At 34.9% G+C, this 13,145-nt stretch overlaps 1 protein-coding gene across 2 annotated transcripts in view; it reads right to left on the bottom strand.

The window, feature by feature from the left end:
- CPNE8 (copine 8) overlaps positions 1-13,145 on the bottom strand; it is a 215,605-nt gene that overhangs the window by 37,996 nt on the left and 164,464 nt on the right. Inside the window, exons 1-2 of one of the 2 annotated variants that reach the window (XM_059185659.1) lie at positions 11,440-11,513; positions 5,297-5,343 (exon numbers count right to left, since the gene is read on the bottom strand). In XM_059185659.1, coding sequence (XP_059041642.1) covers positions 5,297-5,343; positions 11,440-11,498 — 106 coding nt within the window. In that variant the 5' untranslated portion in view covers positions 11,499-11,513. Of the gene's footprint in view, positions 1-5,296; positions 5,344-11,439; positions 11,514-13,145 lie in introns of those variants that run through there. The other variant, XM_059185658.1, reaches the window with a different exon arrangement.

Raw genomic sequence — 13,145 nt, 5'->3', positions numbered from 1 at the left:
CATAGCACGCTGGATCCCACCCATGCAAAGACGTTGCCTGTCTCTTTCCAGCATCTTCATCAGACCATCTCTGCACTGTATCACTCATGGTATCTTCCTTCCTATCTCTATCTCTCAAGTTGCCACCCAGTTCCTGAAGTGAATTTACTCCCCTCCAGCTTATGTTTTACTTGCTCCAGAAAGCCTTCCTTGCTTACTCCAACCCTTATTGTCTTTACTTTCTTACTTTTAGGACGCTTATGCTCTGCACCACAAAATATGGCAATTAAAAATCTGCCACATTGACTGTCCATTCCTTGAGTCTGGGACCATGTTTGTGCCACCTCTGTATCTGCAACAATGCTTATGAAGAATGAACTTGTAGTAAGTTGATAACATTGGGAACCAAATAATATCCATGATAATTATAATAACATGGGATCTAACACACGTATTAAACACTTCACATCTTTCTTAACCTTTCAACAAACCTATGATATAGCTACTTTATTATACCCAATTTTCAGATTAAATAATTTACCCCTAATCACACTGTAAAAGTTGATAAAACCAGAATGTAAGTCTAGGCAATCTGATTCCACAGCCCTTATTCATAACTAGAATCCTATACTTAAGGATTCTATAATATTTTAAACATTGGATATCATCAAACTTATCTCTGCTTTTGTTTTAGAGGTACATTATGCCTTTATTTAAAAAAACACTCGCCTACACTCTTTTTAAAAAGTTGATTTAGATGTAATGAGACATAACTTAGAATTTAACCATTTAAAATGTACAATTCGGTGATTTTTTAATATATTCACAGATAAGTACAACCATCACTCCAATTTTAGAACATTTTTATCACCTCAAAAAGAAACTGTATACCTATTCACTATCCCTCCCTTATCACTCCATCCAGCCCAACCCCTAAAGATGATTAATCTTTCCATTTCTATTAATTTGCTTATTCAGGACATTACATATAACTAGATTCACACAAGATGTATTTTGTGACTAGATTCTTTCACTTAGCATAATGATTTCAAGGATCAATAATGTCATAGCATGTATTGGTACTTCATATTTCATTCGCGTTTGTTGCTGAACAGTATTCTCCTGTATGAATGTACTACATTTTAAAATCCATTTATTAGTTGAGGAATATTTGGATTGTTCCATAATTATGGCTATTATGTTGCTATCATCTTTTGTGTACAAGTTTTCATATAGACATACGTTTTAATTTTTCTTGTGTATACATCTAGGGGTGGAATTGCTGGGTCATATAGTTACTCTATGTGTAGCAACTTGAGGAATCTCTAATGTGTTCTCTCAGGTGGCTGTATCACTTTACATTCTCATACACAGTGCATGAGGCTTCCAATTTTTCCATATCCTCACCAACATCTGTTATCTTTGGATGATAGTCATTCTCCTGGGTGTGACATAGTATCTCATTATGGTCTTGATTTGCATTTCCTGATTCCTAAATTTACTAAGTTATCTTTTCACGTGCTTACTGATCAATCATTTATACATCTTCTGTGGGGCTATGTCTATTCAGATCCTTTGCCCATTTTAAAATTGGATTGTCTTTTTATTGAATTACGGGTTCTTTATACATTCTAGGATACAAGTCCCCCATGAGATATATGAATTGCTACTATTTTCCCTCACATTCTGGGGTTTGTCATTTCACTTAGTTAATAGTGTTCTATGAAGCATAAAAAGGTCTTGATTTTGACAGAGTTCAATTTATTTATTTTGTTTTGTTGCTTACGTCTTTGTATCATACTTAAGAATCAAGTGTCAAATGAATTTCTGGGGCATCCATTTATGCAAAACAGGTCTTTCAGGTTGTTTGTTTGTTTTGTTTTATCAGGCTATTTTATTTTATCTTATTATTTTTTATTAACATAAAATGTGTTATTTGTTTTAGGGGTACATATCTGTGGATCATCAATCTTACACACTTCACAGCACTCACCATAGCACATACCCTCCCCAAGGTCCATCATCCAGCCACCCCATCCCTCCCATCCCCTCCACACCAGCAACCCCTTTCAGGTTTTGAATGAGATTGCATTGAATCTGCTGACTGCTTTGAGAAATGTTGCCCTCTTAACAGATGAATTTTCCAATCCATGAAAATGGCATATTTTTCCACTTACTTAGATCTTTAATTTCTTTCAATCTTTTTCAGAATACAATTTTTAGAGTATAAAGTTTACACTACTTTGTTAAATTTATTCCTAAGTATTATGTTCTTTTTGATACTTCTGTGAATGAAATTTTCTTTTTCAGTCTCAGATTGTTAACTGGAAGTGTACAGAAAATGACCCGACTTTTATATACTGATATTTTATCCTTCAATCTTGCTAAGTGTATTTGTTAGTTTTAATAGATTTTTAGGGAATTCTTTGGGATTTTTTATATATAAGACTATGTCATCTGCAAATAGAAATAATTTAACTTCCTTCTTTACAATCTGGATATTTTAAATTTCTTTTTCTTTACTAATTGCTAGGGCCACAACTTCCAGTACAGTGTTGAATAGAAGTGGAAAAGGAGACATTCTTGCCCTATTTCTCATTTTAGGCTGGATGCATTAAGCTATGTTAGGTACGGGTTTTTTATATTTTTCCCTTCATAAGGCTAAAAAGTAAACTTCTATTCCTAGTTTGTTAAATGTTTTTATCCTGAAAGTGTGCTGGACTTTCCCAAATGCTTTTTTCCACACCAACTGACAAGACCATGTGATTTTTACATTTTCTTCTATTGACATGGTAAGTTCTTTGATTTTTTAATATTCAGCCAACCCTGCATTCCTGAGATAAATTTTACTTCCTCAGAGTGTGTAATTTTCTTTATATGTTGCTGGATTCAGATTGGTAGTGTTTTGTTGAGGACTCTTATATTCATATCCATAAAAGAAACTGATCTTCAGTTATTCTTTTCTTTGTTATAGTTTTGGTATCAAGGTAATAGTAACCTCATAGACTGAGTTGGGAAGTATTCTCTCCTCTACTATTTCTTGGAAGAATTTGTGAAGAATTTATATCAATTCTCTTTAAATATTTGAAGAATTCACTAGTGGAGCTTATCTGGACCTGGACCCAAGTAAGTTTCGTGGATAGTTTTTTTATTATGAATTCAATCTCTTATTATAGGCTTTTCAGATTGTCTGTGTCTTCTAAGTCAGTTTCAGAAGTCTGTGTCTTATTATTCCATAGATTCCTGCTCTTCTAGTCGTTGTGTTAATATTCATCAGTGAACAAAAGCTAGTATTTTAAACTTTAGGTTTTTAGACTTTAGGTTTTATTTCTATGTTTCGTATTTTACTGAATAAAATACACGAATAAAAATAATTAACTTGTTCAGGAAATGACAGATGCTGGCGAGGATGCGGAGAAAGGGGAACTCTCCTACACTGTTGGTGGGAATGAAAGCTGGTGCAACCACTCTGGAAAACAGCATGGAGGTTCCTCAAAATGTTGAAAATAGTACTGCCCTATGACCCAGCAATTGCACTACTGGGTATTTGCCTTAGAGATACAAACGTAGTGATCCAAAGGGGCACATGCACCCGAATGTTTATAGCAGCAATGTCCACAATAGCCAAACTATGGAAAGAACCTGGATGTCCATCAACAGATGAATGGATAAAGAAGAGGTGGTATATATATACAATGGAATACTATGCAGCCATCAAAAGAAATGAAATCTTGCCATTTGTGACGATGTGGATGGAACTAGAGGGTATCATGCTTAGCGACATAAGTCAAGCGGAGAAAGACAACTATCATATGATCTCCCTGATATAAGGAAGTGGAGATGCAACATGGGGGGGTTAAGGGGGTAGGAGAAGAATAATGAAACAAGATGGGATTGGGAGGGAGACAAACCATAAGTGACTCTTAATCTCACAAAACAAACTGAGGGTTGCTGGGGGGAGGGGGGTTGGGAGAATGGGTGGGGTTATGGACACTGGGGAGGGTATGTGCTATGGTGAGTGCTGTGAAGTGTGTAAACCTGGCGATTCAAGACCTGTACCCCTGGGGATAAAAATACATTATACATTTATTAAAATTAAAAAAAAATAAATTAAAAAAATAATTAACTTGAAATCAGAGTGTTGGAGAATATACTTAACATGTAACCAAAGGTAAGTTAAATTACATTTTAATTTCACCTCTGTTCTTAACTCTAGTATTAACAAGCCAAGATGTAGTTAGTAAAATGATTTTCTGGACCCAAGTTTCCTCATCTGTATAACAGGACAGTTAGAATAAGTAATCTTTAAGATTCTTCCTTAGCTAAAAATGCTATTATTTTATGAAATGTGACTCAAAGTGCAAGAAATGTGAGGTGAAGAGAAAAATAATGTAAGAGCCATAAGCACAATAAGTAATTTGGGGGGAAAACAACTAGATAAATATAACTGATGGCAAGTTCTGATAAAAATTAAATAATGAGATTCATGTTTTTATGGTATATAGTAATTCAAATTTGTATCATACAAAGTTACTTCAAAATAAAATTTTAAAAGTTCACTATCTTTTCTTTCTTGAAATGTTTGATAAACAAATTATGACTATCTACACAAAAGGTATTATATGATAATTCCCAGAATTAAATATAAATGTGTTAAAATGAGTAATTCTTAAAAATAGTCTAGTAAAAATGAAGTGAGCTGCATGAAGTATATGTATCTTAATTACACTTTTGTATATTAATACACACAAAAGTACTATAAAATAAAGATAATGCAACACACTTCAGCATTACAGTTATGTATAAAGATGAAGGGAGGGTCAAAGAAGTGGGGCCAAAGTACACAGTGGGCTTAGCTAGATCTCAATTTTCTTTTAAAAATTTCTGGGGCGCCTGGGTGGCTCAGTGGGTTAAGCTCAGGTTATGATCTCAGGGTCCTGGGATTGAGTCCCGCATCGGGCTCTCTGCTCAGTAGGGAGCCTGCTTCCTCCTCTCTCTCTCTGCCTGCCTCTCTGCCTACTTGTGATCTGTCTCTGTCAAATAAATAAATAAAATCTTTAAAAAAAAATTTCTGAAACAAAAATTATAATAACTCAATATTTATTAAATTTGAATGGGACTATTAGCTATTTTTCCCCATTTCTTCTAGTTATTTGTATACCTATTTTGTAATAGTGAAAAGAAAGGAAAAATGACCTAAATTTTATATGACACACTTCAGAAATATATAAATATAGGAATAAAATATCTAACCTCATGAAAATAAATATATTTCAATTAATTACTGGTATTTTGTACTAGTGATAGTTATACTTACCATTTGATGCTGTAAAATCAATAGCCACTGTGAAATTGATTTGCGTTCTAGAACATAAGTAAATAAGAATCATTAGTAATCAATCTCATAGAAGAGTTTGGTTTCCATTTGTGTTACCAAATTTTTAACATCATTAAATTTCCTAAATGTTATTATTAACAGGGATATTCAGTACACACTGGATAGCATCAGGATAGGCAGTTTTAGAAGGTAAAAACTGGGTAGGATATCTTTACAATCATACAACTGTAAAATAAGAAAGCATCAGGAATAAAAAGTGCTCCTATTTGGGAACACAATAACTAAGTGAGGGACTCATAATAAAGAAGTCAAACAGCAAATAATGATTTGCCAGTCTCCAATGTCAGCATTTACTATCAATTTGCTTTTAACCATTCTGCAGTCATTGTTGAATCATTATACCCTTAGAAGTGAGGCACAGCTAAAATCATTTCTAATAATTTCACTTCTTAAACTAATTCTTTTCACAACACTGAACATACAGGATTTTCTTCTGCTTTCTTCAGAAATGAGGTATTTCAGATACTGATCTATCCCTAGTACTCACAGCATTCCTGTGTGTGTGACTTTATAGACATAGATAATTATTTATATAGATGATGTTGACTATATGTAATATAAATTTTCAGCACATGGTAGGTTCCCAAAATTATTTTACTGGGTTAGTTCTTTCATCTTCTTTTTTATTTTAGGATAGAAACTGAAGAGGTGGCATTTGCACAAAAAAAGTAAACTCATTTGGATACATCTCCAACTCCTATATATGTAATTCCACTTCTTTATTACCAAAAAAGGCAAAAACAAAAAACAAAAAAACAAACAAAAATAAGCAACAATGATATGATTACTGGGATAACCTGCAATCACATCTAATTCAAAAAATAATTTAAAAAGTCATTTGAAAACACGAGTACTATAGATCACCTTATCTTTAGAAATAAATTACTTTTGGCACATTGCACAACTTAACACTTCATAGTTTGGAACTGCTGTTTACATGGTGTTGATGACGATGAAACAATGATGGGTACTATAGCAATTACCCTTGTAATTCTCTTAGTATAATTTATATTTCCTTCTTTCTCTAGAAATTCAGTTTTAAAATCCCTAAATACTACTCAGATATTGAAACAAATTCTCACACCTTTTTTTTCCCCCTAAGGAATGTACAACCTTTTGTGCTTTATGTTTAATAAAATCTAATATAGATTCTCTTTAGAGCTATAAGGTAATTTTTTTCTCACAATAGAAATTAGGTTTATAGGCTAAGAATAGAGGCTAATTTGGAGCATACCACTACCCAGTATGAACCAAAGGAGTTAAAAACTCTTAGAAAAAGAATATAATGAGACATTTGGGAGAACATTTTGAGATAATCAGTCCCTTTGAGGAACTGAAAAGAACAGTCACCATCAGCACATTGCTTCGTCATCCTACTGCGAGGAAAAGAAGCCACTGTAACAGAGGGTGGTAAGGTGTATCAGAAAAGGTACAGCTTTTGAGTCTGAAAAAACAGGGGTAGAATTACAGCAACTCAGTTGCTGACTGACATTAGCCAAGTTTCCAAAATTCTCAGAGGTCAGGTGCCTGGCACATGACAATAACAAGAACTACAGAAAAACTAAATGAAATATTATACTATATATATTTATATATGTGTATATATGTAACACATTATATAAATTATATATTATAAGCATATAAAGTATGCTTTTACATAGCTTTTATCAACTACCTTCATAATAATTTTTAAAGATACTATTATTCTCCTTCTATAGACACTGAAATCTATGCTCACAAAACTTAATTAAGTTTTGACATGAGTAATAAATGCCAGTATTGAAATTTGAATTCACATCTAACCTCCAAGGCCATATTCATAAACTCCATACTACTCTAGTTCTATAATTAAATATCTGTAAGCTGTTTGACTATAATAACATAATAAAAGATAGTAATTATTATGTCACAAACATAAAAATGATACTATACGAATATCCTTAATGATAAGAATGCCAGGGCACATTCTTGTGCTTGGGCAAATTAGGCCTTGTATCAAGTATGTTGTTACATATATAAATCACAAAATTTTCAGTACAAATGCCTTTTTATATTAATTTTTCCAAATGACACCTCTTTAGAAATGTAAACTCGGGGCTTCAAAAACCTATGTTTTAGCACATTATAAGGTCAATTTAGGAGCTGATTCTTCGGTTCAATCTCCCTTAGGCTGTAGGGATAGATACCTTGTCTTGATTCAACTGTCTCTTGCAACGGGGTCTGCACAATCCTTTGCCAATATTGGAACCTCACTGTATTTACTGGGTGAATCAATGCATTCATTTTATGATTGCTTCTAATATGTTCTCCAGGATAGCCTAAGATGTGCAGCATAACCACCAACTTCTTAGAAGCATTAGTTGCAGATACAAAATTTCAATAATCAGAGATACAATGGTCCTTTCAAAGCCAAAGTTCTGCCTAGCAAAATTATAAGGGAAAGTTATGGCTACCAACTAAAGAACTGTTCTGTACATAAAAATTTAAAAAAAGAGGAGATACTTATTATTAAACTACCTCACTGAAACCTCTAGGTAACAAAATGTCTAGCTAGCTAAATCCTAATGTACAAAACCAAGCAGATTAGGTACCAAAAACTCATGAAGAATTAAAAAGAAGAGAACATTTTAAAACAGGAAAAAAAGAAAAAAGGAAGAAAAAAGGAAGGAAAAATCAAAGAGAGGGGTTCTTATCATACCATTTGTGTTTTTCCATTTAAAACAATTACATTCAACATGTATTGATTATCTTTTTTAAAAATCTTTTTTTGTCTTAAAGATTTTATTTATTTATTTGAGAGAGAGAGGGAGTGGGAGAGAGCATGAGAGGGGAGAAGGTCAGAGGCAGAAGCAGACTCTCCATAGAGCTGGGAGCCCAATGCCGGACTCAATCCTGGGACTCCGGGATCATGACCTGAGGTGAAGGCAGCAGCTTAACCAACTGAGGTGCCTCTACTGAGCATTTTCTGATTGCCTAGCACTGCAGTAAGAAAATAGGAGCAAAAAATTATTCCTGAACCTCTAGAACTTACAATTCCAGCTTTCTACTATTAAAAGCAATGACAAAAATACCACAGAGGTTTATCATTGAATTCATCATCAATAGTGTAACCTAAAACTCAACTGTGCATTTACTGTGGCTAACAGCTTACTCATTCCCATGATCCCCAAGTTTTCATTCATATTATAATGTGTATTTGCTTTATCAAGTGTCACATTCTATGTTATTCTGAAAATATTAACAAATAAGTCTTTTTGTTGTTGTTGTTCTGTTTTGTTTTTGTTTTTTTTTGTGAGAGACAGAGAGACAGAGAGACAGTGCACACGCAAGCAGGGGCAGGAGTGGAGTAGGGCAGAGAGAGAATCTGAAGCAGGATCCATACCCAGTGCAGAACCCTACATGGGGCTTATCTCCCAACCCTGAGATCATGACCTGAGCTGAAATCAAGAGTCACTGCTTAACTGACTGAGACACCCAGAGGCCCCACTAACAAAAGTTTTAAAGAAAGTTGCTAGCAATACTATAACTTTAGGCTATGACAGAGTTCTTGTAGATGTGGACAAATGATATGTGTCATAAAAGTAAACAAAACAAAACATTTTCAACGGTAATCCTATTACCCTTTTCATTCTTTAATATTGCACAAAGCCTAATGTTAGAGGGGAAAAAAAAATCAATGATGTGTCAAAGTAAAAGATCTGAATTCACATAAGATCACTGATGGCAGAATATTCATACAATGATCACATATTAAATCCTTGAAACATTCTGCTTAGGAAGTGTTACTTTATTTGTCATTTTGCATTTTAGAAAGCAGACGAGGAGGAGCAGAATTTCAAAAAAAAAAAAATCTAGATAGGAGTATTATATTCTAGTGTATAAAAAAGGCACGCCTGCCAAATTTCACAAGTTAGTAGTAACATCTCATGAGAATTCCCGATGCATTATGTCCTAGCATTGCTAAAATTATACTTGGAAAATGTCTTCTTTTACTCTGCCATCTTTCCAAAAGCTATAAATGACAAATCAGATGTCAAGATGGAGGATTTAACTAGCAGAGAAGATCCGTAGAAAACAAGTTTGTATGTCAAAGAATACTATACGCGTGCTGCCTAGCCACATGTGCGTGCGCAGTAATCCCATCTTAGACAACTTTGCTCTGGCTGTCACCACGAATTAATTATTGAGAACTAACAACTGTGATGGGGTGTGCAGAAGGACTGTTTGACTTTCTTCCCAATTTCAAATTCTGTTCAGCTGCATAAACTGAACATTATCAGTACGACAGACCAACTGTCACCATCCTTCTTTAAATTAATCTCGACAAACTCAGACTCAGATCCACTAGCTGTTGGAATTTCGAGCCTTTAGTTGAAATTGTGATGCCCGCTTAGCTCCAAGATTCCTCTTATTCTTGCCACACTGGCACCAAGACTACACTTCTTACTGGATATACTGACATGCGCTCTTGTTCTCACTTTGGTTCTGGAATTTATCCTGAATCCCTGGTTTACTTGCTTCAGGCGCCATTATCCAGCCCGGTCCTTCCTACCCCCAGCTTTCCATGGGCTAACTCTTAAACCCTTTCCTTGCTTACCTTTTCTCTTTTTTCTTAAAGGTAGTTCAAACACAATTGCCTGATTCCAAATTTTGCTGCATCTTCAAAATTCCTGCTTCCCAGGCTCATAAACTACACACAGGATTAACTGTGAGCAGTGAGATCTAGAATAATAGAAAGCTTTCAGCTACACAAATGCAAATCCAAATATAAACACTTTCACCTACTTGCAACGTGATCTTGGAAGAGCTACTGAACCTCCCTGCAGCTCCTTTATAGTAAGTTTAAGATAATAAAACCTTGCTTGGATTGTTGTTTTAAGGACAAGCACCTGTCCTTCAACAGGCACTCAATAAGCAGTTGTTATGCTTGTTATCACCATTACTGATGCTAGACTTTTGGGATCTAAGCTAGCATACTTATTTGAAAACTGCAGTGCACGGTGCTGATCAAATTTCTAGACCTACCAGACTTTCAGGTTATTTCTGAGAACCTGACCCTCCCATGTCAGATTTCCTTCCCTTCACACCACCTGCTGAGGTCTCAACCTGCCCAACCCAAAACTGCAGCACAAATGATCTAACTTTGTTGGGAGGTGTTATCCAGGTACTTCCTCAAACAAAATCCCTTGGCATGAAGTCATTGTACACTTTGACCCCTACCTTGTTTTTTTTTCCATCCTTCCAAAAACAGTCTGGATTTCTGATGGGTCAGTGAAATGTTAAAAGTCAGAATAAAAAGCAGTAAGACCAACGATGTGGTTCTTAACTATTTACACTAACATTCTTGGTCCTTACTAAATCTAGTTTTCATCAATTACAAAACCTTCATGCTTTCTCTGGACTTTGAAGATTGATTTCAGTATTTTTTTTTTTAACACAATAAGAGTGTTCCAAATTACAACTTCACAAGGCCTTGTAGTTCGAGAGCTTCTTATCAAGAAAGGTATGCAAGGTGACCAACCTTTTTTCAAACCAATGATTTAGAAAATATCTTATAAGTGACATATCAAAATAAACAAATAAAACATCATCTCAAACAAAAAAAAAATATGCAAGCACTATCCAACAGTCCCATTTAAAATGAGGTAGAGGCTAGGGGCACCTGCGTGGCTCAGGGGGTTAAGCTTCTGCCTTCAGCTCAGGTCATGATCCCAGGGTCCTGGGATCGAGCCCCACATCTGGCTCTCTGCCCAGCAGGGAGCCAGCTTCCTCCTCTTTATGCCTACTTGTGATCTCTCTCTCTGTCAAATAAATAAAAATTAAGAATTTTTTAAAAAAATAAATAAAATGAGGTAGAGGCTGAAGAGGTAATAATCCCTAGTAGAAAGATTCTGAACTTTTGAATTACATACTGGAGTTGGAAACCCACCCTAGCTACTTAGCTAGTTGTGAGCCCTCTGCAAAACTTCCAAGCCTCTAAGCCCTAGTTTTCTCAAATAATGCATAGGTAACTGTTACACTGAAGAAGCCCTCTAATTAATAAAAATAAAACCCCCAAGTACCTGCTCATAACAAATATTCTGCATGCTGGAGGACAGATCTTTTTAGCAATCCATGTCATCCCCTCCTGGTTCAAATTAATCCTTTCCTCTGTTGGGTCAGAGAGACAGTTCTCTCTCAGCATGAACATGTATTTCTCTTCCCTTAATTCTCCCCATAGTATTGGTCAGTGGAATGTCCAGGATGAGGTAATAAACTCCCAACCAGCGTAGGCAGGAGTAAGTGTGTTGTCTCTAGATGACCTAAAACCAATAAAGCACTCTTCTAATACTCAGTCTACATTTTATTATAACCATAAGCCAGCAACTCTAAGCAATGTTAAGTGATAAAACTCTCCTGTTCCACCACAACCTGCCCACCGGAGAGAAACTACTATAGAGAGAATGTGGCTGCAAATGCACACTCCAATCAGAAAACATAACCAAGAAACTGCCTGATACAAAACAGACTGTCAATATTTGCACTAAATTAGTGCTAGTTCTGATGATGCAGTCTACATGCAGTTTTCCTGGACACTGAAATAAATGGCTCTGAAAAAAAGTCATCTGAAAAATAACATCAGCTGTAAGACCACACTTAAAAAGATGGATCTGGACATGTCTAGCCTTTTCAAGCTTGCATTTAAACATGCATAGAAACTTGTATCATGAATTAACCAAAACAAAGTTTATAAGTCTTAATATTTGTAAAAGTTTCCTTTCTAAATCAGTTTAGATGAGTGTAGTTTATATATGATAATACTCTGCGTGAATGTATTTATAGAAGGCAGAATGGCTTTGTTTTTATTAGATTTAGCCCCATTGAGCGCTGCGGGGTTTAGCTCTCCACTGATTTGATGAATACAAAACACTTGGGTGCCACAACAAGAAACCATATAAAAAATCCTAGACATGTATATTCTGTTTTCGAATAAGAAATTGGATTAGGAAAAAAAAAATACCTTACAGTGTTGTGTGTTCTGGCAAAATGTTCTCCCTGAGGCAACCTATCTAATATAAAGCCACCAATTTTATAAAAGTAAAGCAAACATTTTACAACACCGCTGCACTTACTTCAAGTATTTTTAAGGGAAAGAAATCCTTACGGAGCTTGTTGATAACAGGACTTACTGATACTCAACTTATCCTTAAAATAACCAGTATCAAGAAGCGCACTTTTGCCTTTAAAATTAGCTTATAATACATAGGCCACCCCCTTTTTCCCCCCTCTCAGACTTCTTACTTCTTTTAAGTGGAATATAAACTTTTTTTATCTATAATTTCTCAAAAGTTGTTGAATCAGGGTGGAGTTTGGGTTGAGACTGGAATGGAAGGAATGCCTTGGCATTCCTCCATAGAGAAGTGAACTATAAGAAAATTACATTTATTGAATTTGTAAATTTTAATATATCTTTTTTTCTCCATGTCTCTGATAACTAGGACACTTACCACCAACAACATTATAAGATCAAATGAGATAAGACACAATGGAACTTTAAACAAACTCAAATTACTCAGAAAAACAGTAGCTAGCATTTATTGAGGGTTAACTCATTTACTCCACATAGCCTATAGGCACTATTAATTTTATTCCTATTTCATATAAATGGAAATCAGTTATGATAGTAAGAGGCAGATGTAGGATTTGAACTAGGCAGTTCATGCCAGAACCCAAATTCTTGTTCACTACTATGCACTGCCTCCATTATCAGCAACTGATTCTTTGCAAT

Source organism: Mustela lutreola, chromosome 8 (genome assembly GCF_030435805.1).
Source record: "Mustela lutreola isolate mMusLut2 chromosome 8, mMusLut2.pri, whole genome shotgun sequence".
Classification (NCBI taxonomy): Eukaryota; Metazoa; Chordata; class Mammalia; order Carnivora; family Mustelidae; genus Mustela; species Mustela lutreola.
Note: the sequence above shows the minus strand (reverse complement) of the source record. Positions and strands in the feature narration are given on the sequence as shown.